At 38.5% G+C, this 22431-nt stretch overlaps 1 protein-coding gene across 5 annotated transcripts in view; it reads left to right on the forward strand.

The window, feature by feature from the left end:
* Positions 1 to 20961, forward strand: part of RNF182 (ring finger protein 182) — a 56195-nt gene extending 35234 nt beyond the window's left edge. For 2 of the 5 annotated variants that reach the window (XM_054557220.2, XM_024249200.3), the window contains 3 exons: positions 15183 to 15337; positions 17235 to 17347; positions 17870 to 20961. In XM_054557220.2, the coding sequence (XP_054413195.1) occupies positions 18081 to 18824 (744 nt within the window). In that variant the 5' untranslated portion in view covers positions 15183 to 15337; positions 17235 to 17347; positions 17870 to 18080 and the 3' untranslated portion in view covers positions 18825 to 20961. Of the gene's footprint in view, positions 1 to 15182; positions 15338 to 16049; positions 16233 to 17234; positions 17348 to 17869 lie in introns of all 5 variants that reach the window. The other 3 variants (XM_054557223.2, XM_054557224.2, XM_054557221.2) reach the window with 2 other exon arrangements.
* The last annotated feature ends 1470 nt before the right edge of the window (positions 20962 to 22431 follow it).

The following is a 22431-nucleotide window of genomic DNA, read 5'->3' on the forward strand; positions in this document are numbered from 1 at the left end:
ATTCCTTTATAGCAACACAAAACAGACTAAGGCAAGATCTCTAAGAAGGAATGAGATTAGTATGACATTTCACATTGAGCAAACAGCCTAAAACATGAAAGACTTTGGACTGTTCATGGAACTTAACAAAGGCCAGGGCGGCAGGAAAACAATATGTTCAAGACAGGGTTGGAGGGAAGGCAGAGGCCAGATCATACAGTACCTTGCTGTGTAGAGTTTGGATTTTAATCTCTATGTAATGAAAAATGATTTAAGTGTAATAAACAGATGGTAGATATAATCCCATTTACATTTTTAGAAGCTTACTTTGGTTATTGCAATGAAAATAATTTATAGTGGGGCAAGATTAGAAGCATGAAGATAAATTAGAAGGTTCTGCAATGCACAAGGTCAAAGCCTGGATTAGGATGTTGATGATGAAGATGGAATGAAATTGGAAGATTGGAAACATACTTTGGTTGAATTGACTGACTTGCCAATGGATTGGACATGAGGAGTGAGGTATAATGTAGAATCAAAGGTGACTCCTAGTTTTTGAAAAACTGAGAGAATGGTGGTGCCATTTATTAAAATGGGGAAAACTGCAGGAAACAAGTTGGTAGTAGTGAGAGGTGAGGGTTGAAATTTGTCTCAGACCTGTTAAATTTGAAATGTTTGTGTTAATACAAGTGGAGGTACTGTGAGCCCTCTGGAACTCAGAGGGAAGGGATAGGCTGCAGACACAAACTGGGGGGCAGTCATCATGTCATGGTATTCAAAGCTACTGGAGGAGATGGAACAATCCAAGGGAAAGAGTGCAAGCAAGGGCTAGGGAGTTGTAACATCCAGAGATTTGATAGAAGAGGAGCTGGCAGAAAAGATTGAGAATGGTGATCAGTGATCAGTGAACTAGGAGGAACACTGGAAGACTGTGATGTCATGGAACCTGTGAGAATAGATAGTTTCAAGAGTAAGGGTATAGTCACTGGGAAGAAGGTGAAGGACAGGTGAGACAAGGTGAAGACAGAAAAGGATCCATTTGCCTTTACAATCAGCCTCTGCTTTCAGGAACCTTGTCTTGATTGTCTTTGCATCCCCAGCATCTTGCACATGGTATGACACTTAATAGATACTAAGTAAATACTTGCTGAATTATTAAATGAAAGTGATAATATATCAAAAGAGGGTTACATCATGAGTCCATCAAGAATTAAAACCTAACTTGGCGAGGTGCAGTGGCTCATGCCTGTAATCCCAGCACGTTGGGAGGCCAAGGCAGGAGGATCACTTGAGGCCAGGAATTTGAGACCAGTCTGGGCAATATACCAAGACCCCGTCTTTACAAAAAACAAACAAACAAACAAAAAACCAAACCCAACTGTTACTCTTTTAAGTGAATTCTATAGCTGTTGAAGATGACTTTTCTGTCAATCACAAATTTATTGATGAAGGACAGTTGGTGATTTTCAGCCATGGCTTTGGGAGTATTATGTACTTTTTTGATGGAGAGAGAGAGAGAAAGAGTGTGTGTGTGTGTGTGCATGCACATGCATGTGATGTACAGTATTAGTTACATTTAGTGAAATAGGCATCAAAATAATCTACTTAAGTTTGAAATTGTAGAAATGGTACATATAACCTATGCTAATTTCTTTAGACATTTTAGTTTTTCTTGATAAGGTTAGAGAGTTTTATTAAACTCTGGCCAAGGGAAGTTATGAAGGAAGAAATTAATAGGAAAGAAATTAGTCTAATGGAAGAAGATTCAGTCATTCTTAATAATGTAATTTTCAGGCCATATTCTTATTAATCATGATCTTAAATTATATCTTTCTTTGCGTCTTCCAAATAAAGAGTAAGGTACTAAGCAAAAATCTAAACTTATGAGCTTTATATATTATTTGTTGGTGTTCCATATAGATAATATAAACAAAAGAGAAATAATGACATTTTCCTTTCAGCTCATCAGGTAGCGGAAGTTATTACAACATTGGTAAATTGTGCTTTACTTGCTGTACTTACTATCTGCTCTATCTATAGACAGAAAACCTGTATACCTTCTGATACTGTGTTCAATGCATATTCTGTCTACTACCAATTTAGAATGCTGAAGTACCATGTCAATGGATCCATTATTTCTAAATTTCTAGTCGCATCCATATAGTGCTTATGTATGTAAAGTATTTACACCTAAATGATTTCATTGAATCCTCACAACCACTTTGTGAGGCAGGTGTTATCTTTTAGTCCAAGATCACAGTGTCAGAGCCAGGTCCCAAAGTTCGGTCTCCTGACTCCAGATGCTATGTGCTTCCATTGTAGACTGCCTGCAAGGGATGGTCATACTCCTGGCTGCACTTCCAGAGTCTTGAAGAAGAAGGCAAATGTGGATACCTAAATATAGGGTGTGGAGTACCTGTTTTTTTTTCTGTCTTATTCCTGAACATTTATTGGTTTAAAACTGCTGGCAAGCAGCACAGCATAAATCACAACTCTGTATATAAAAATAGTGGCCTCTCTTCCAAAATTAATAACTTAGATTGCTAGGTTATTAACTTGGCTGTATCCTAATAAATAGATTATGACTCTCCATCAAATTAAATTGCTTGTTCTTGGAGGAGGGGGGAGGTAAGAGTTTTAATTGTTGAGGGAAGCTTTCTGGAATTACTCCTTATGCTGCCAAACAACCATTAGGGGTTATGGGTATTGTGGGTTAAATTCTTCTAGAGTCAGCTGATGGTCCTTCAAGAATGAGTGCTTGGCATTTGTTGAGCCTATTCTTTTTAGGATTTTTGAGTTAGAGCCTTTTATTATAGTGAGAAGGATTGTTTTTAATGAAAGGCATAGTAAAACCCTTAATTCTGAGACCATCATCTCTACAAAGTTCAACTATCATTAATGCTCACTAAGGATAACTGATAATTGGGACTGAGACCAACATATTATTGTTAGTAATTATTAACAGTAATGAGAGTCTTTTAAGCTCTAACTAGAATCCAGCTTCTGAATCTCTGGGTGGAAAAACTGGACTTTCTTGGAGGTAGATGCCACATGTGTGGTTTAAGCTCAATTTGAGACTGAAGCTCCATAAATAATGAGGTTAGGAACATCGGGTTTTGTGAATGAGAAATTGGGTGTCAGAGAGATGGCAAGCATGTGTACTTTATCAATAGCTGAGCGTAAAAACCAATGTTCTGCCTTCATAGTCACAAAGAAAAATGATGCTACAAGTGCCAGAATCTCTCATATGTTTCTGAAGATAGAGTTATTAGTCAAAGAATTTAAAACATCAAAAAACTGATGATCAAGAAGTGAAAGTGTTTGAAGAGTGATTCTCCATTTTGCACAAAAATAAATTGAACATAGAAGCAGGTATTTAGCACCATTTCTAAAAACAGAAACCATAGTTAATGAAAATGACAATACCTTAACTTGTATTAGTTTTCTTGTTACAGAGCCATTTAAAATATATTGTCTCATCATCTAGAGAGCAGTGTTTACAACATTTATTTTCCAGGATGGGAGGAGTATTTTGGAAATGAGAGTTGAAATTTGACAGTTGTCTTTTCATAAGGGGAAAAATATAATCTCTCCTGTTGATGCCACATTAAAATGGTTGATGGATTCCATAAGAATGATTCAGGCTACATGAAACTGTATATGAAATATTTTGAAGAAACTCAACTTACCCTAAGGCCTATACAATTAATTCATATGGACAGTGGAGTAATACAGAGTATAGAGCCCTGGATAGACAGATAATAGGATCACAGTGACAGCTCTGTTTTTTGTTTTGTTTTTTTGAGCTCTACTTATTTTGACTTTTTTTGTCCTGACTTCTTATGTAATCTTCGGAAAGATACTTCAATGGATGTTCATATACCTATTAAGTGGGAATTACAATTTCCCCTTAATGTAGTAGAGCTTATGCAGTGTTTCTAAAATTTTTGAGCTTTTTAGAAAGACTTGAATTAATAGAAGTTATCATGATACAAATTATTAAAGTTTATGCATGGAAGAATACATAGAAACTGTATTTTGACTGACAAAACTTGCAAGATGTATGGATTGGACAGCTTCAAATTTCATAAAAGAGTCTTCTAGGTAGGCATGATACTCATTGATAAATGAGGGAAATAATTTCTTTGGGCAGAGATTGGCTTTGGATTAATTTGGAAAGAAATAGCATGCTATTTTGCTTATCTATTGTTACAAAAGCACCTTAAAACTAGTGGCTGGAAACAACAGCCATTTTATTGGTTCATGAGTCTGTGGCTCAGCATTTTCTACTGGGCTCAGTGGGGCACATTCTTCAGCTGTTCTTTCATGGTGCCACTCATTCAAACGGGTGTTGTCCCTTGTGGTTAGTTGAGGCTGGATGGTCTCTAATGGTCTCACATGACTAGAGTTGGTGCTGGCTTTTGTCTTTCTCTCTGTGGTTTCTCATCTTCAGAGAGGCTAGCCTGGGCTTCTTTGATGGTGGTCTCAGAATTCCAAGAGAGCAAGAGCAGAAGCTTCAAGACACCCTGAGGTCACAAATTTGCTTCACACTCTTAATGTCGGTCAAAGCAAGTCACAAGGCCAAGATTTAAGGGGTGGGGAAAAACAGATTCCTCTACTTGTTGATCAGATGAAAAGAAGGTCACATTGTAGAAAGTGTTTGTACAGGTCTGTGGAGAATTATTGCAGCCATATTTGCAAACAAGTTGCCACACATGATAGGGGCTAGGGCAGAGTATTTAGGGGAGATGGTCTACTAATAAATTTAAAAATTTGAAATTGAAGGGTAATATCATGAAAAAATGGGGAAGACCTGAAAACAGTTCAAGATCCAAACAGCAAAGACTCAAGACAATCTCAGTTAAAAAAAACACGGATGTTTTTAAAATGTAAAAAAAAAAAAAGAATTATTATCTAACTAGTATATAGCTCTTTGAATTAAAAGGTAGAACTTGAAAGGCATTACTTAGGAAAGATAGCCAAAGGCAAAGGAAAATGATTCTCATACTCTTGAGTGTCCAGTTTATGGATTCCTAGAATGAGACAGTTTGCTATAGAGAAAGTAAAGCAAAATAATATGCAAAAAGGAGTATTCTAAAAAGTGAATTTCAAAAACAGTTAACTTAGGGATGAGTATCAGTTTGGTACATATCTTTATGTAATAGTCACTGAACATGATTAGTGTTGCCAGTGTTCTCCCCAAATTAAACTTTTATCACAAATTTCCATTTTTCCATCTAGATAAATATTTGGGGAAAACTCCAGGAATTATAGTTGGCAAGGATTCTTGAAAGATAGCAAGCTAAAGTGGCTTGCTATCTTGCTCTCTCAATTCTTCTCTATCCGTCTTTCCTGATCCCAACTACTCCTGGAGCCAGCAGACCCCTGAGTGCAAGTGAAACCCCAAGCTTTGTGAAAGCTGAGGGTGGGGAGTGGGGAGCAGATGGAGGATTCCTTCCTAGGCTTGGCTGGTACTGAGGGCTGGCATCCATTGGATGAGTCCCACCAGAAGATCAGGATGCACTGGATACTGTGATGAGCTTGACCTACAGAGGATGGGGACTCCTGGGAGGAAAACTGAAACTCACCCTCACCCCATAGTGTGTGTGTTCCACAAGAGACCAAGGAGAAAAATCAGTAGTTGGGGGCATCCTTTGGAGCAGCAGGCCTTGGAAGTGTCCTGGCAGCCCACCTGCTGTCACACTGCTAGATCACAGGAGAAGAGACCATTGTGTTTCCCCCTGCTCATAGAACTTCAGTTCCATGGGTCCTTCAACAATCAGACCTGAACCCCAGTGATATAACAAAGAAAAATATTGGCACTGCAGCCAAAGGGAAGGCAGTCTATGAGAACAGACAGAACTCACACTGAGTGTGATGGAGCGGCAGCCAGAGACAGATGACAACCTGACAAAAAATAGAAAGAGCACATAAGGAGATGCAGATGCAGCACAAGAAGACTTTCTAGAGATGAAATGCATGATTTCCCCATCAAACATTTTAGTAAATGAACTGAAGGTGATAATGATCATTCTTGGGGCTTGAATTGGTAGCCTAGTTGGTCACCTAGAAGAATCTGAAAGTACAGAACAAAAATATAAAGGAATGGAAACCACAAAAGAAAATAGATCCAAGAAATATAACATGTGAGTAACAGGAAAGCCAGAAAGAGAAAAAGGAACAGATGGAGGAAAGGCAATAATTAAGTAAATATAAGAAACAAATTTTTTGAGCTTAAAAATCAGGACTTGAGTCTGTAAATTCAAATGGCTTTTAAGTTCCAGGCAAAATTTATGAAAAAAGACACTCTGGATTTATTGGAAAAGTTCTTGAACTATATATTAAGAATAAGAGGCAAAATCTTAGAAGCTTCTAGACAGAGCAAATTACTTACCATGAAGAAGTATCAGACCAGCAGCAGATTTCTCATCTGTGACACAGAAAACTAGAAATAGTAATTTCTGCAGGCCATGGAGATGTTACCAAAATACTAATGGTTTGGTCTAGGCCCCTACTTGCTCACCGCACAGAAAGCCAATCACGAGACGATGAGTATTGCCAAGGAAGAAGGCTTTAATTGGGTGCTGCGGCTGAGGAGATGGGAGATCCTTCTCAAATCCATCTCTCTGACAGACTAAAACCAGGGGCTTATATAGCAGGGAAGAAATGTAACAATGTGTAAGAAAACAGGAACTAGAGAGGGGCAAGGAAGCAATCATGATCAATGAGGGGCCCCTCATCTGGTGTGGTGACTGGTGAGTTTCAGTTCTTTGATACTTTTTTTTTGAGAGGCCTCAAAGTCCTCTCCTGAGGACGGAGCTCAGATAAAACAAATATAAGTTTTAAGCTTTAAGACAAGAAAGGGAAATCTATGTTTATACAAAAGAATAGTCTATAGGACTATTGGGTTGGTTTCAGAGAGAAAAAAGACAGCAGCCGGAAAATCCCATACATTTCCCTGTCAGGAGGAAATTTATTACTATGTAAGAATTCAGAATGTATTTTCTGACAAAAATACTCAATAATACAAAACAAAAAGTAACTGAACAAAAAGTTAACCAGAAACACAGACCTTGAGATAAAGGAAGATGACAGGAGGGAAATATTTGGAATTGAATCAAATAAATCAAGTGAGAAGGAAAGAATGAGTTAATATATAACAGCCTTTACATTAAATGTGAATGAACTTGGAAAATTCACAAATTTTTAGAATTCATTAAATGTTTTAATGGGAAAATTGTCAGACTGAGTTAAAAACCAAAATCCAGGTCAGGCATGGTGGCTCACACCTGTAATCCCAGCACTTTGGGAGGCCAAGGTAGGTGGATCACTTGAGTACAGGAGTTTGAGACCAGCCTAGGCAACATGGCAAAACGCCATGTTTACTAAAAATACAAAAATTAGCTAAATGTGCTGGTGCACACCTGTAAACTCAGCTACTTGGGAGGCTGAGGCGGGAAGATTGCTTGACCCTGGCGGGTGGAGGTTGCAGTGAGCTGAGATCGTGCCACTGCACTCCAGCCTGGGTGACAGATCAGGAACCTGTCCCCACTCACCCACCCCCCCACCAAAAAAAAGTAAAACCCAGTAGTATGCTGTTTTGTGTGTGTGTGTGTGTGTTTTCAAACATGCTCTCTCTCGCCCAGGCTGGAGTGCAGTGGTGCAATCATAGCTTACTGCAGCCTCGACCTCCTGGGCTCAAGTGAGCCTCCCATCTCAGCCTTCTGAGTAGCTGGGACCACAGGCGTGCACCACCACGCCTGGCTAATTTTTGTATGTTTTTGTAGAGACAGAGCTTTGCTTTGTTTCCTATGCTGGTCTCCAACTCTTGGGCTCAAGTGATCCACCTATCTTCACCTCCCACGGTGCTGGGATTACAGGCTGTGTACCATGTCTCTGGCAGCTACTTATAAGAAACATTCGAGATAAAGTAATTGAAGATGAAATTGAAAGGATGCACATACATCCCAGGCAAATGCAGAGTCAATAGAACAAGCAATATAAGCTTTAGATAAGGTATAAAGGTTGATATTTAAGTTAAAGGCATAAATAGGATAAGGAAAGACATTATATAATGACAAAAAGGGGCAGAGTTTATGAAGAAAATAAAGCTGTATATGTAAGCTAACATAGCCACTAACTCTGTAAAACATAACCGTTAGAAATGCAAATATAGTTGTAGTGAGACACTTAAATAAACCTCTCTCACTTGTTTTGACCTGTGATAACCTTGCACATACCTTGATGATTCAGAAATTGAATACATTAAAAAGTTAGGTTTAATAGATATTCTAGAATCATACAGAATATTTCTTTCTAGACTACTTAGAAAAATATACTTGACCACAAAGAGCACCATAATAAATTAAAAGGAAAAGATTTTTTTATAGATTTTGTTCTCTGATCATAATCCCTTACTATTAGAAATCACATAAGGCAATAAAAAATAAATTTTATTTAGAAATTTTTTTTTATTATTATTATACTCTAAGTTTTAGGGTACATGTGCACAATGTGCAGGTTAGTTACATATGTATACATTCGCCATGCTGGTGTGCTGCACCCATTAACTCGTCGTTTAGCATTAGGTATATCTCCTAATGCTATCCCTCACCTCTTCCCCCACCCCACAACAGTCCCCAGAGTGTGATGTTCCCCTTCCTGTGTCCATGTGTTCTCATTGTTCAATTCCCATCTATAAGAAAACTCTATATAACCTTTTTAAAATTTATTAATTTTTTTTTAAAATAGAGATGGAGTCTAATATTGCCCTGGCTAGTCTCAAACTCCTAAGGCTCAAGTGATTCTCTACCCTCAGCCTCCTGAAGTGTTGGAATTACAGGTGTGAGCCACCGTGCCTGGCCCTATATTACCTTTATATCAAAGGAGAAATCAAAGGTCAAATCACAAGCCATCTAGAAATCAATAAAAGGTACACAATCTATTCCACAAGCTGTGGGATAGAGTGAAAGCTGTAGCCAGTGGAAATACTATAGTCTTTAGCTATTTTCAGTATTTAAGCATAAAGACAAAGTGTACTCTTAGTATGAATTGGGAAAAAACAAATCATAACAAAAATAAATTAGAAAGAGGGAATAATAAAGATAAAAGCTGAAATTAATGAAATTAAAAGTAACAGAAAGGATAAATACATATATTAGCTGGTCTTTGAAAAGCACAGTAAAATAGTTTGATTAGGTAATTAATAAGGAGTAAAACAATTTAGAAGACTATAAGTGAGAAAAGAAACAATCGGGCAGAGGTGATGCGAAGACGATAACAGAATTTGCAGAACTCTACGGCAATGAATTTGAAAAACCAGAAGAAATGGATTTTTTTATTTGTCAAATATAAATGTCTAAATTTAACTTAGGAAGAAATGGAACATTTGAATAGGACAGTAACCCTAAAAGAGATGGAAAAATGATTAAAGATCTACTATTGCAAATGACAATGGAATCATATGAAATTACAGCTGAGTTCTATGTAACTTTTAAAGAATACATAATTTTATCAGTATTTAAACTGTTCCAGAAGATGAATAGCTCCTGTTTCACTTATAAAATAAGCATACCTTTAATACCAAAACCTAACAGCACAAAAAAGTCTAGAGACCAATTTAATTTTAAGTACAGATGCAAAGTTTCTCTAAGATTTTATTTGGGGTGGTATTCAGGCTGATACTGGTGGGGGAGAAAAGAACCAAATAAAAAAGAATGCAGACACACAAAGGCCACTAATAAATAAGCAACAATATGTCTGATGACCTTTGTGTATTTATATATGTAAATGTGTGTTTATGTGTACATGTGCATGCATGTGTGCACACGTGTGCAAATGAAATCTTAGAGAATGCCTATTGCCTCTGAGTTTTGTTGAATTATTTATTTATATAAATTTCTGTAATACTAAGTAGGAACCTAGATCTAAAAACACAATAAATTCTCAACGTCAAGTACAGCATGGTAACTGTATTAGGGCACTTTGGGTTGTAAGTAACATAAATCCATTCAGAAAACTAGCATAAGCAAAAAAAGGAATTTATTGGCTCACAGAAACCTTCATACATTATTGACTTCAGAAACTCAGTTCAGGTCTCATCAGGCTTGTCTCTGTTTTTTTTTTTTTTTCACCTCTGCCTCTTGTTTTCCTTTACTGTCTTAATATTTTTGGCTTTATTCTTCTTCTTCTCCCTCTTGCTGCCATGGCAGTTCTTTGATACATCTTTTTCTGGTTCTGTGTCCCTTCCCTTGGTCCCTGTCCTGTCCTGTCTTGTCCCTAGCTTCAAATAAAAAGAGTTGCAGTCAGGAGCTTTGAGAAGTCCAGTTTGGGTCACATGCCGATTACACTAATCCTTGTGAGTAGGGGAGTAGTGGAGTATGTGATCAGCCAGGCCTGGTCCCAAGTCCACACATTTGGAGAGAAGGGAGGTACTGTGATTAGCACAGCCCACCCACCATTTTGTAATTTTAGTGAGTAGGAAACACTACCCCAAAGAAGTGGGGGCAGTTGGGAAGGGAGCAATGTGATCTAAAGGAGAAAAAAAGATCCTAGGTAGACAAAAACAACAGGTGTCCACTGGAGGGACTTTGCTTTAAAATATAAGCCAAGTTTGCATCTTCACCATCAAGGGAATTAAGTAGCAGAGTAAGATGGATTTGAGTCTAATAATAAGTGGTTTATTATTTAGGGCTGTGAAAACAATCATTTGCCCAATAGTCCAGGAGCTCAAGCTAATTTATGAGAATAATAGTAGGTAATTATTTATTTGTATAGTCTTATCCCCAGATGACTTATAAAAGGATGAAAGACTGTTAATTGGTTAGTTAGGAATACCAGCTTCATATATTTGAAAATGTATGTATTTTTCTAGGAAAAGAAAACTTTGTATTTATTTTTAAGGCAATTTTAGCATACCAGATTCTTTCCTCAGTGTCTGGTGAGACATACTTTAGCCCTTGTTCTCATCAAGGCATGCTACAGATATGTCCATCCTTGAGATTTGTCCATTTTCCCTCTTCTGTTAATATATAATAATTTATGGGGTACATGTGAGTGTAACATACAAAGAATGTATAATGGTCAAGTCAGGGTAATTGGGGTATTCATCACCTTAACTGTTTATTATTTTTATATGTTGGTATTTCAAGCCTTCTGGTTACTTTGAAATATACACATTATTGTTGCTAAGTATAGTCACCCTAGTATGCTATCAAATATTAGAACTTATTTCTTCTATCTAATTGTATGTTTGTACCCATTAACCAACCTCTCTTCTTTCTCCCTCTCCCACCTCATCCTGAGATAAAGTTTTTTAGCTCACATATGAGTGAGAACATGAGGTATTTGTCTTTCTGTGCCTGGCTTATTGCACTTAACATAATCACTTCTGGTTCCATTCATGTTGCTACAAATGACAGGATTTCATTCTTTTTTATTGCCAAATAGTAGTTTACATTTTTTTATCCATTCCTCTGTTGATGGGCACATAGCTTGATTCCATATCTTTGCTATTGTGGATAGTCTGCAATAAAAATGGGGGTGCATGTATCCCTTTGATATATTGATTTCTTTTCCTTTGGATAGATACCCAGTAGAGGAATTGCTGGGTTGTAAGGTATTTCTATTTTTAGTTTTTTGAGAAATGTTCACACTGTTTTCCATAGTGGTTGTACTAATTTATATTCTTACCAGCAGTATTGATTTATAGTAATGCGTGAATATTAAGGTGATAGATACGTGACATTTCAATTTTGTGAAAAAAATTAATGGACTTACGTACAGATCATATGAAAAAAGTAAGTTGATCCAAAATATGCATTGGCAGAAAAATATACATTTTGAATGTAGAAAAATCTGTATCTATAAAAATAGCCAAAACAGTCATAGATTCCCTTTCTTTCCTTTTTCCTTTTCTATTTCCTTTCCTTTCTTTTTTTACTGTGAAAGATAACACTAGTACAGAAAATGGTACTGTGTGATGGAGTAGCACAAAATGAACACTTGTAAGTACCACCCCGGTCAAGAAGAGAGCATTGTCAGCCACTCTGTAGCCTGCACTAAATCTGCTTGGACACTGTGCTTTCTTCCCTTCAAGGCATCAGCTGTCCTGATAATATGATTTGGCTCTGTGTCCCCACCCAAATCTCACCTTGAACTGTAATAATTCCCACATCAAGGGTGGAGCCAGGTGGAGATAATTGAATTATGGGGGGCAGTTTCCCCCATACTGTTCTCATGATAGTAAGTTCTCATGAGATCTGATGGTTTTATAAAGGGTTTCCCATTTTACTTGGCGTTCATTCTCTCTTGCCTGTCACCATGTAAGATGTGCCTTTGCTCCTTTTTTGCCTTTTGTCATGATTGTGAGGCCTCTCCAGCCATGTGAAACTGTGAGTCCATTAACCCTCTTTTTCTTTATAAATGACTCAGTCTTGGGTATATCTTTATTAGCATAAGAATGAACTAACACAGTAAATTAATACCGGGAGTGGGGTACTGCTATAAGGATACCTGAAAACGTGAAAGTGACTTTGGAACTGGGTAACAGACAGAGGTTGGAACAGTTTGGAAGGCTCAGAAGAAGACAGGAAAATGTGGGCAAGTTTGGAACTTCCTAGAGTCTTGGAGGGCTCAGAAGACAGGAAGATGTGGGGAAGTATGGAACTTCCTAGAGACTTTGAATGCCTTTGACCAAAATGATATGGACAATAAGGTCCAGGCTGAGGTTGTCTCAGATGGAGATGAGGAACTTGTTGAGAACTGGAATAAAGGTAACTCTTGCTATGTTTTAGCAAAGAGACTGACGGCATTTTGCCCCTGCCCTAGAGATCTGTGGAACTTTGAACTTGAGAGAGATGATTTAGGGTATCTGGTGGAAGAAATTTCTAAGCAGCAAAGCATTCAAGAGGTGATTTGGGTGCTGTTAAAAGCATTCAGTTTTATGTATTCACAAAGATATGGTTTGGAATTGGAATTTGTGTTTAAAAGGGAAGCAGAGCGGCTGGGCGCAGTGGCTCATGCCTGTAATCCCAGCACTTTGGGAGGCCAAGGCGGGCGGATTACAAGATCAGGAGATTGAGACCATCCTGGCTAACATGGTGAAACCCCATCTCTACTAAAAACACACAAAAAAATTAGCGGGGCATGGTGGAATGCACCTGTAGTCTCAGCTACTCAGGAGGCTGAGGCAGGAGAATGGTGTGAACCCAGGAGGTGGAGTTTGCAGTGAGCCGAGATTGTGCCACTGCACTCCAGCCTGGGCGACAGAGCAAGACTCCGTCTCAAAAAAAAAAAGAAAAAAAGAAAAAAAAGCAGAGCATAAAAGTTGAGAAAATTTGCAGCCTGACGATGCAATAGAAAAGAAAAACCCGTTTCCTGAGGAGAAATTTAAGCTGGCTGCAGAAATTTGCATAAGTAATGAGGAGCCAAATGTTAATTGCCAAGACAATGGGGAAAATGTCTCTGTATGTCAGAAGTCTTCATGGCAGCACCTCCCATTCACAGACCCAGAGGGCTAAGAGAAAAAATGGTTTTGTGGGCCGGACCTAGGGCCTTGCTGCTTTGTGCAGTCTCAGGACTTGGTGCCCTACATCCTAGCCATGGCTGAAAGGGGTCAGTGTACAACTCAGCCCATGACTTCAGAGGGTGCAAGCCCCAAACCTTGGCAGCTTCCATGTGGCATTGAGCCTGTGGGTACACAGAAGTCAAGAATTGAGGTTTGGGAATCTCCACCTAGATTTCAGAGGATGTATGGAAATGCCTGGACATCCAGGCAGAGGTTTGCTGCAGGGTTGGAGCCCTCATGGAAAACTTCTGCTAGGGCAGTGTGGAAGGGAAATGTGGGCTTGGAGCCCCCACACCGAGTCCCCACTGGGGCACTGCCTAGTGGAGCTGTGAGAAGAGGGCCACCATCCTCCAGACTCCAGAGTGATAGATCCACAGACAGCTTGCACCATGCATTTGGAAAAGCTGCAGACATTCAATGCCAGCCTGTGAAAGCAGCCAGGAGGGAGGCTGTACCCTACAGAGCCACAGGGGCAGAGCTGTCGAAGACCATGGGAACCCACCTGTTGCATCAGCATGACCTGGATGTGAGACATGGAGTCAAAGATTTGGCTGCCCTGCTGGATTTTGGACTGCATGGGGCCTGTAGCCCCTTTGTTTTGGCCAGTTTCTCCCATTTGGAATGGGTATATTTATCCAATGCCTGTTCCCCCATTATATCTGGGAAGTAACTAACTTGCTTTTGATTTTACAGGCTCACAGGCAGACGGGACTTGCCTTGTCTCAGATGAGACTTTGGACTGTGGACTTTTGAGTTAATGCTGAAATGAGTTAAGACATTGGGGTACTGTTGGGAAGCCATGATTGGTTTTGAAATGTGAGGACATGAGATTTGGGAGGGGCCAGAGGTGGAATAATATGGTTTGGCTGTGTATCTCCACCCAAATTTGACCTTAAATTGTAATAATCCCCACATGTCAAGGGCAGGGCCAGGTGGAGATAATTGAATCATGGAGGCAGTTTCCCCTATACTGTTCTCATGATAGTGAGTTCTCACAAGATCTGATGGTTTTATAAGGGGTTTCCCATTTTGCTTGGCATTCATTCTCTCTTGCCTGCCGCCATGTAAGACATGCCTTTGCTCCTCCTTCACCTTCTGCCATGATTGTGAGGCCTCCCCAGCCATGTGGAACTATAAGTCCGTGAAACCTCTTTTTCTATATAAATTACTCAGTCTTGGGTATGTCTTTATTAGCAGCATGAGAATGGACTAATAAACCTGACATGTAGTCTAATCACCTCCAGACTTTTCATCATAGCTTTACCACCTAAGCTTGCACCCCTAAATGCTACAGCTTGGTTCTGCCTGGTTTGTGAACTTTATATTAATGGACTCATACAGTATTACTCTTTTGGATCTGGCTTCCACTGAGCATCATGGTTGTTGTCCACAGCTTTTGACAGAAGTGAAGGCAGATTGGAGATGGGCTGGAATGAGTATCTTTTAGAGATGCAGAGAACAACTCTGACTAATTATAACCCTAGAAAGGTTTAGAATTTTGGTTATTATTCGAGTTCTTTGAGGGATCTTAAAATCATAATAAGATAGATGAAACTTTTTTTTTTTTTTAACTCTAGCAGTTGGTAGCCTGGCTTTTCAAGAGGAACAATCACCATGCTCTTTTCTGCCATTCCAGGAAGAAATACTTGTGTTGGCTGCATTTCCAGGGATGCTACCAGAGCTCAAGGCTGTCACCTGGTCTTGCCCAGAAGAGCCATTCTTAGAGGCAGGACTTGATGAAGGCTTTCCTGCTGATGGAATAGGTTTGCTAGAGCTGGCCTTGGAATTAGAGTAGGTATATTTTTTATTGGATATTTGAATATTGAGTATTTTCTTTGCATGTTACCAAGAAGTCCCTTATATAAATTTGTATAAATATGAACATTGTAATCACGTAACACTATCTTAACATACTCAGTAATCTGATAGAGTATTTCTGTGACAAAACAAAGCTTTGTTTCAAATAATAGCTCAATATTTTCAAGGAAATAATTTAGGTTCACATAATTATCAGCTAGAAATTGTGGCTGGCCCAACATAAAGTGTTACTGCTACTCTTCTAATGGTTGGAAGCTTGGTGCAGAAAGTAGGAATGTGACCTGCTGACTGTCAAATGCTGATGCTCTAATGTGTTCTCACGTATTCATAAACACTTACGTGTCTACTCTAGCTTTCTGTGCAAAATTTCTAGATGTAATTTTGCCTAGTTATCTTCACTGGCTGTTTTACTCTTTTTTTTCTGATGTCTTTATGCATGTGTTTACATACTTTCTTTTCCTTTTTCCACATGACTTCACATGCTTCAGTCCTTTCTGTGGCAATGGGGACAGCCACTGCTGCTAACCCTACTAGGACCATCAGCTTCCTAACCTCTGGATTCAGGAGAACATTACGTCTGGGTGGGCATGTAGCTGCAAAGAACAAATGACATGTTCCATTTGGGTGGGCTGAAGTCTGTGTGTGGCTACCGGGGGTACTGTTGTAAGAGCCTTGTTCTCAGCAGGGAATGAATGGGAGCTTTCCAGGTGGCGGATCACCAGTGAACTGCCCAGGGCTGGGGACTGTCCCATGAAGTGAGCTGGGACTGTGTGTGGTGACCAGGATAGAACTCCTTCTTGTTCTTTGGCCATCATCCTGAAGATGTTCATCCCACAGGAAGAAAAAAAAACGCCAGCCTTGTGGAACTGTGAGCAGGACATAGTCGTGTTTTGCAGTGACATGGGCATGTGTATCCTGAATGGGATCAGGATCAGGAATGAGGAAAATTAGGGCACAAGGAAGGAAAGGAGAGAGAAGAGTTGATGTTTGTGTCTGTATATCTTTTTTTTGTGTTAGGCTAGATACATAGAGCTTGGTTCGTGGTAGCAGTTTTGAAATACAGGCATAAATATACTGTATTTGAAAAAATCCTGCCTACATTTTTGGCTACCAGAGATTCTATAGATTGACTTCTTTTTGCCACCAAGTATACCTCTTGCCACTGCTATCCATTACACATTCTTGTAGAATAGGAAGTCAATTAAAAATTAAAGTCTTAAAATGAAGATAATATGTATTAATAAGTCAACTATTCATGATTTTTAAAGTTATCCAGATTCAGCTACCCACTGCCTTTCTCTGTTAGTGCAGTATGATCCATAGCAAATTTAAATGTCTAGCACAGTTACTCTCTGCCCTCAGAACTGTTATGACAGCTTTCTGTTATTATTGCTTGGAGATGTACTCAGAAAATCAAATACATTTTGATATTTTTCTAAGCCAAACATAATTTAAGGTGAATCAACTACCAAAAATACTACATATATTAAAGCTAATTAAAAATAATTTGGAGATTTTCTATATTACTGCTCCCTTCCATTACTACTGAAAATTGAGAACTGACTGTGCATATGAAATTAACCTTCAGCCATTTGTCCAAAGCTGGTAATAACCAGTAATAGTAATAGTAATAGTAAGGACTGTAGATTGTATTACACTTTCCTTTTACTAAAGAAAGAGTTTGCATGAAATAAAGTAGATGAGTAAGTGAATGTTGAGTATTTCTTCATAGCCATGCACAAGTGATTTCTTCATGTCTAGAGACATAGCTATGCATGTTTTATCTGTGTTTACTTCTCTTTCTTGGGACTTAGACTTGACTTATTCATAATGCTTATATCGGGTGTTACATGTCTCATTCTTCCTTTAGTGAATGTATATGCACAGCTGTGGTTTTCAAGACTGGTATTGAAACAAAAAAATTGAAATGGAATAGTCAAACAATAAAGGCGTTTATATAACAGATTTCTTTACACTGAGAAGGTAAGAACAGTCTGCTGTACTTAAATATGCTCTTATCTCTATCAAAGCAGCCTCTGAAAACACATTTTTAACATTTGTCCTTAATATTCCCTTTTGTGTATTCCTAAGCACTATTGACATCTCGTATTTACACCAACAATACTCTGAATTAGTTTTGTGTTTCTGATGCATGTCCCATTCTGTTTTCAGAGGCCAGAATTTGTTACAAGTTTCAGGGTGAAAATCTCTTGTATCTAGACTAAAGTATGTTCTAGAGCACATAGCTAGCTCTACACCGTCCTTTACACCCATTAGGATCCTTAACTCTTTCTTCACTATCATGCTTGTTGACTGAAACAGCTAAGCATGGAGATAACACTTTTCTGTTCTAGGGACAGAAGCGTGTGAAAAGATGAAGGGGATTTAACCTTTTAAGTTTATTGCTTCTAATCCTTGAAGCTCAGAAAATTCCATAAAGCACTTTTCAGAAACACCGTTTCAGTGAACTGTTCATTATATTAGAATCTCTTTTCTTCTTTACAGACCCTTCATGTGGCCTTTATAAATATGCGTTTGAGACAGAGTTATATGCAGAAGTTGAAAATGCCTGGAAGATTTCTGGTTTCTTTCACTACTTGTCCTGCTTTTTTGCGTCGCTGCCAGATTTGGGTGATATGATATTCAGAGGGGCACCTTAATCAAAGCCATTCTTCAACAAGACCCACCTGGCATAAGATTGCACACATAATTCAAGATGGCCAGTCAACCTCTCGAAGACACTGCGGAGTCTCAGGCCTCTGATGAGCTGGAGTGCAAAATCTGTTACAATCGATACAATCTGAAACAGAGGAAACCCAAAGTGCTGGAGTGTTGTCATAGGGTTTGTGCCAAATGCCTTTACAAGATCATAGACTTTGGGGACTCCCCACAAGGTGTCATTGTCTGTCCTTTCTGCAGGTTTGAGACGTGCCTGCCAGATGATGAAGTTAGTAGCCTGCCCGATGACAACAACATCCTTGTAAACTTGACTTGTGGAGGCAAAGGGAAGAAGTGCCTGCCAGAGAACCCCACTGAGCTGCTGCTCACCCCCAAGAGGCTGGCCTCTCTGGTCAGTCCTTCTCACACGTCCTCCAACTGCCTGGTCATAACCATCATGGAGGTGCAAAGAGAGAGCTCCCCATCCCTGAGCTCCACTCCTGTGGTAGAATTTTATAGGCCTGCGAGTTTCGACTCTGTCACCACTGTGTCACACAACTGGACTGTGTGGAACTGCACGTCCCTGCTGTTTCAGACATCCATCCGGGTGTTAGTGTGGTTGCTAGGTTTGCTCTACTTCAGCTCCTTGCCCTTAGGAATCTACTTACTGGTGTCTAAGAAAGTCACCCTTGGGGTCATCTTTGTCAGCCTGGTCCCTTCGAGCCTTGTTATTCTTATGGTGTATGGTTTTTGCCAGTGTGTTTGTCATGAATTTCTAGACTGTATGGCACCTCCTTCTTAACTGATATCCAAAATAAGAAATTGGACACACATTGCCCTGTTTGAGTGTGAAGTTAGATAATTTATAATTTATTTTCCTTTATGTTCTTTATGATTAGTGTCCATGACATTAACAAAGCCCTTGGCCATATGTTGACTTGATTGGTTTTCCTGTAGGCTGGAAGTAAAAATGTTCATTTCTACTTAGGGGTTAGCAAAATTGTATAAGCTCACCCTTCACAGAGCACTGACAGCAGTGAGTCTTCCCAGAGAAAGGGCAGGGTTTCTCTCAGCACTGCCAGACAGACGGCAGGGGTGCGGCATGTTATGCTGTAGGGAGAGCAGGGATCCCTCCTTTCGTATTCATGGATGTTCTATGATGGCAGTTGGACACAAGAGGAAAGTTGCTCTGAGACACAAGATGTGTACTCCTTTCCCTCCCCATACCCCTGGTATTGGAACACCCTGGAATTGTCTTCAGGTGTTTTCTCTCTTAAGTCACTCTCTGTGGTCAGCGATCCCGTTGAGATACTTGTTTCCTCTGCGCATTCTCACTTGCCAAGAGGAAACTCGGTTCCATTCCCTTGGGTAGTTTCAACTGAATACCTGTTTTGCCACATTACTAAAGACAATGAAAAGCACTGAGGAATTTGCGTCACAGTCAACTTCATGGCAGAATGTGGCCATTTGTCCTTGAGATACACTCTTTCCTCCATGTCTATTTTCCTGTCTCCTCAGTCTTATCTGAGAAGAATGGAGGAGAATGAACGTCTCATACAGCGGTTATTATTCATGAAAACCTTCATTTGAGTCTTTCCTTATAACATCTTAGTTTTGGTTTTTTTAAAGCACATTGCCCAATCAGCCTCACGCCTTGTCCGAAAAGGTTCCATTTAAATTAGTTGCTATAAATTCATAAAGACTTTTTTCCCCATTATATTTTTGGTTCTATTAGGATTTACTTAACTGAATCTTAGAACAATTCGAGGTGAACTGTGGCAATGAAAACCAGAAACAGTTAATGAGATGCTTCAGCTCACAGTTTGAAGTGCTGAGAACCTAAGTATTTTGCTGTACAGTACTGAGCTGTACCAAAATATGATGGTTTAGGTTTATGTGCAAGACTTTGTGTTGTAGTCTAGACAAACAGGTGGGCAAGAGACATGCAAAGCTGATGCCCTGCTTCAAAAGACCCTTCAAGGAAGTAAAATGGCAGGGGCAGAGTGCAGCTTAACATGTTGCTATCCCTGTTGTTTTTGAGTTGGTTTTGGAATGGATTCAAGTTCTTACACAGTTTATTTTGAATACAAGCATAACCTAGGTGATTTGAGTTAATGAACTTCTTTTCATGATGTAGGGAAAGTTGAATGTATATATTTCTGAGGAGAATTTGTTTAGCAGATTACAAGTTGGCAGAATAGAATGTTCACAGAAACTAGGCAAAAATTTAAAAAAGCATTCTAGTCTCTAAAACCCATTACTAATGATTAACATTAAAATATTTGTAACTCTTAGAAAGGGGGCATTACTAAGACGACTTTAACTTGTTATGAAATCTTTGTTGTGTGATGCAGGTACAGTGCACCCATTCCAACTGGACTAGCAGTTTGATTTTAATTGTAAAACTAAATTTTGGGAATATGTATGCCCAAAGTAAGTAGGATGAGAATAGTATACATGGGATATGGTCCAGTGAATTTAAGCCCCAAGATACAGCTAAATACATTTATGATTTCATAAAATCTAGATTAGATAGCATTGTGATGCAATTTCCAGAAATCCATTTGTGTTTAGAGTAAATACCATGTTTAGAAGATGTTTTGTGGTTTGGATTTATATATTTATAAGGTTTTTTTTAAAAAATGTTCGTTTTGTTTGAAATGTAACATTGAATAAATTGGTGAGTTTAATATAATGAGATTTCTAGAAAGCTCTGGACATGGGTACGATGTGTTTTGCTTATCTGTATAATGTCTACAGTGATAAACTTGTGTCTCCGTGTATTGTGGCAGTCTTTTTTCTAGTTAATTTGGCTTTAAAGAGCAATCTTTGTATGACGCCAGAAAACTCTTCATGCTATTGAATGAAAAAAAGATAATGCTTTAATATTTTATTCACTGTGATTCTGTTTTGTCTATTAAATTGTTATTATTTCCTAATTTAGAAGTTTGATTTCTCTGACTTATGGTTAAAATTCAGTTATGACTTTGCACCTGTTAGCTTTAGATAACAGCAAAAATGAAAGTTGAGAAATGTTGGTTCAGCTAATGCCTTTATCATGCCCGTGAAGACTTCAGAACTTTCCAACAAAGGGGACCTAACCCATCACACTTCTAAAAGGCCTTCATAGTTTTTTATTTTATTTTATTTTATTTATGTATTTATTTTAAAGCAGGGGAGAAGAATTAGGGGAGATGAAATAAAAATATCGTCTTTATAAATAAATTCTTCGGTTTTAGTTTGTTTGATTTCATTTCCAGGTTTTTGCCTAACTACTCAACAAAATAGCATCCAATTTAGTTGGGAAATCACTTACCTTGTATGATCTGGGAAAATTTTAAAAATTACATGGCATCTTACTATGACCATTGTTAGGCAAAGTAGAAATAATTTGGGAATATGCAGCAGTTTTGTGCTTATGATAATTAGTGAATTGGCAAGAATAATGGTTTCATTCACTTCTGAAATGTTTATGTAAATGAGCAAAGAATCAGCTTAAAGAAAGCAGTTACCTGTATTGGTCATAACTTACAGAGTGAACTCATGCATATCTGCCAAGAGACCTGAAAGTGATGTGTATTTGCCAGATTGTAAACAGATACTAGGCTTCGAAGACACCTTGAAGAAATTTCTTAGTATGTCAACCAGGTAGTCCCAAAGCTAAATGAATCCTGGTATTGATAGGCAAACTGATATAGCCATTATGAATATGAGCTCTGGAGCAGCTCATATTTATAGTTCATGAGATACAGATGAGATGCAAATGAGTTAATTTGAGAGAGTATAATGCAAGCAAACTACAATTTTATGTGTTTCTGCATTTTTTGAGACTTGCTCTTTTTGCCTACTCTTCTTGGTAAAAAATACCTCCACTTGCCTTGATTCCTTGGAAATGCCATAGAAACACCACATATTATTCCAGAGCTTTACTCAAAACCTGTGAGAGTCTTGGTATGGTCCCCGAAAGAGTTTAACCATTTGCTCTCCAAGTTAGAGTTTTGTGTGCTTTCTACATCTTTGCCCTTTTATTAAAGTATTCTCTCTACTTCAATACCCTTTATGAATTTTTACTCCTTTGTGAGGAACTATAGGCTTAGTATTGGGTCTTTCCTTACACATTTACTTTTGTGTAAAAGAGATTTAAAAAATGTGAATAAATGTTGAAATTTGAGTAAATTCCAAATGAGTCCTGGAGGTAATACAGATTCAACCCAGTTCCTGATATCATTTCATGCTATGGTATACTCCAAATCTGCATATACTCAGTGTACAGACATTTATGGTTCTGACATGAAAGTGCTTTAAGCTTATGAATAAAAGAATCAAAAATTAAATTACATCCTGAACACTGTGTATACTAAGTAGGGATCTGTGCTAATGTATTTTTAAAAGTGGTTAAACCTCGATTT

This window comes from Pongo abelii, chromosome 5, assembly GCF_028885655.2.
Source record: "Pongo abelii isolate AG06213 chromosome 5, NHGRI_mPonAbe1-v2.0_pri, whole genome shotgun sequence".
Taxonomy (NCBI): domain Eukaryota; kingdom Metazoa; phylum Chordata; class Mammalia; order Primates; family Hominidae; genus Pongo; species Pongo abelii.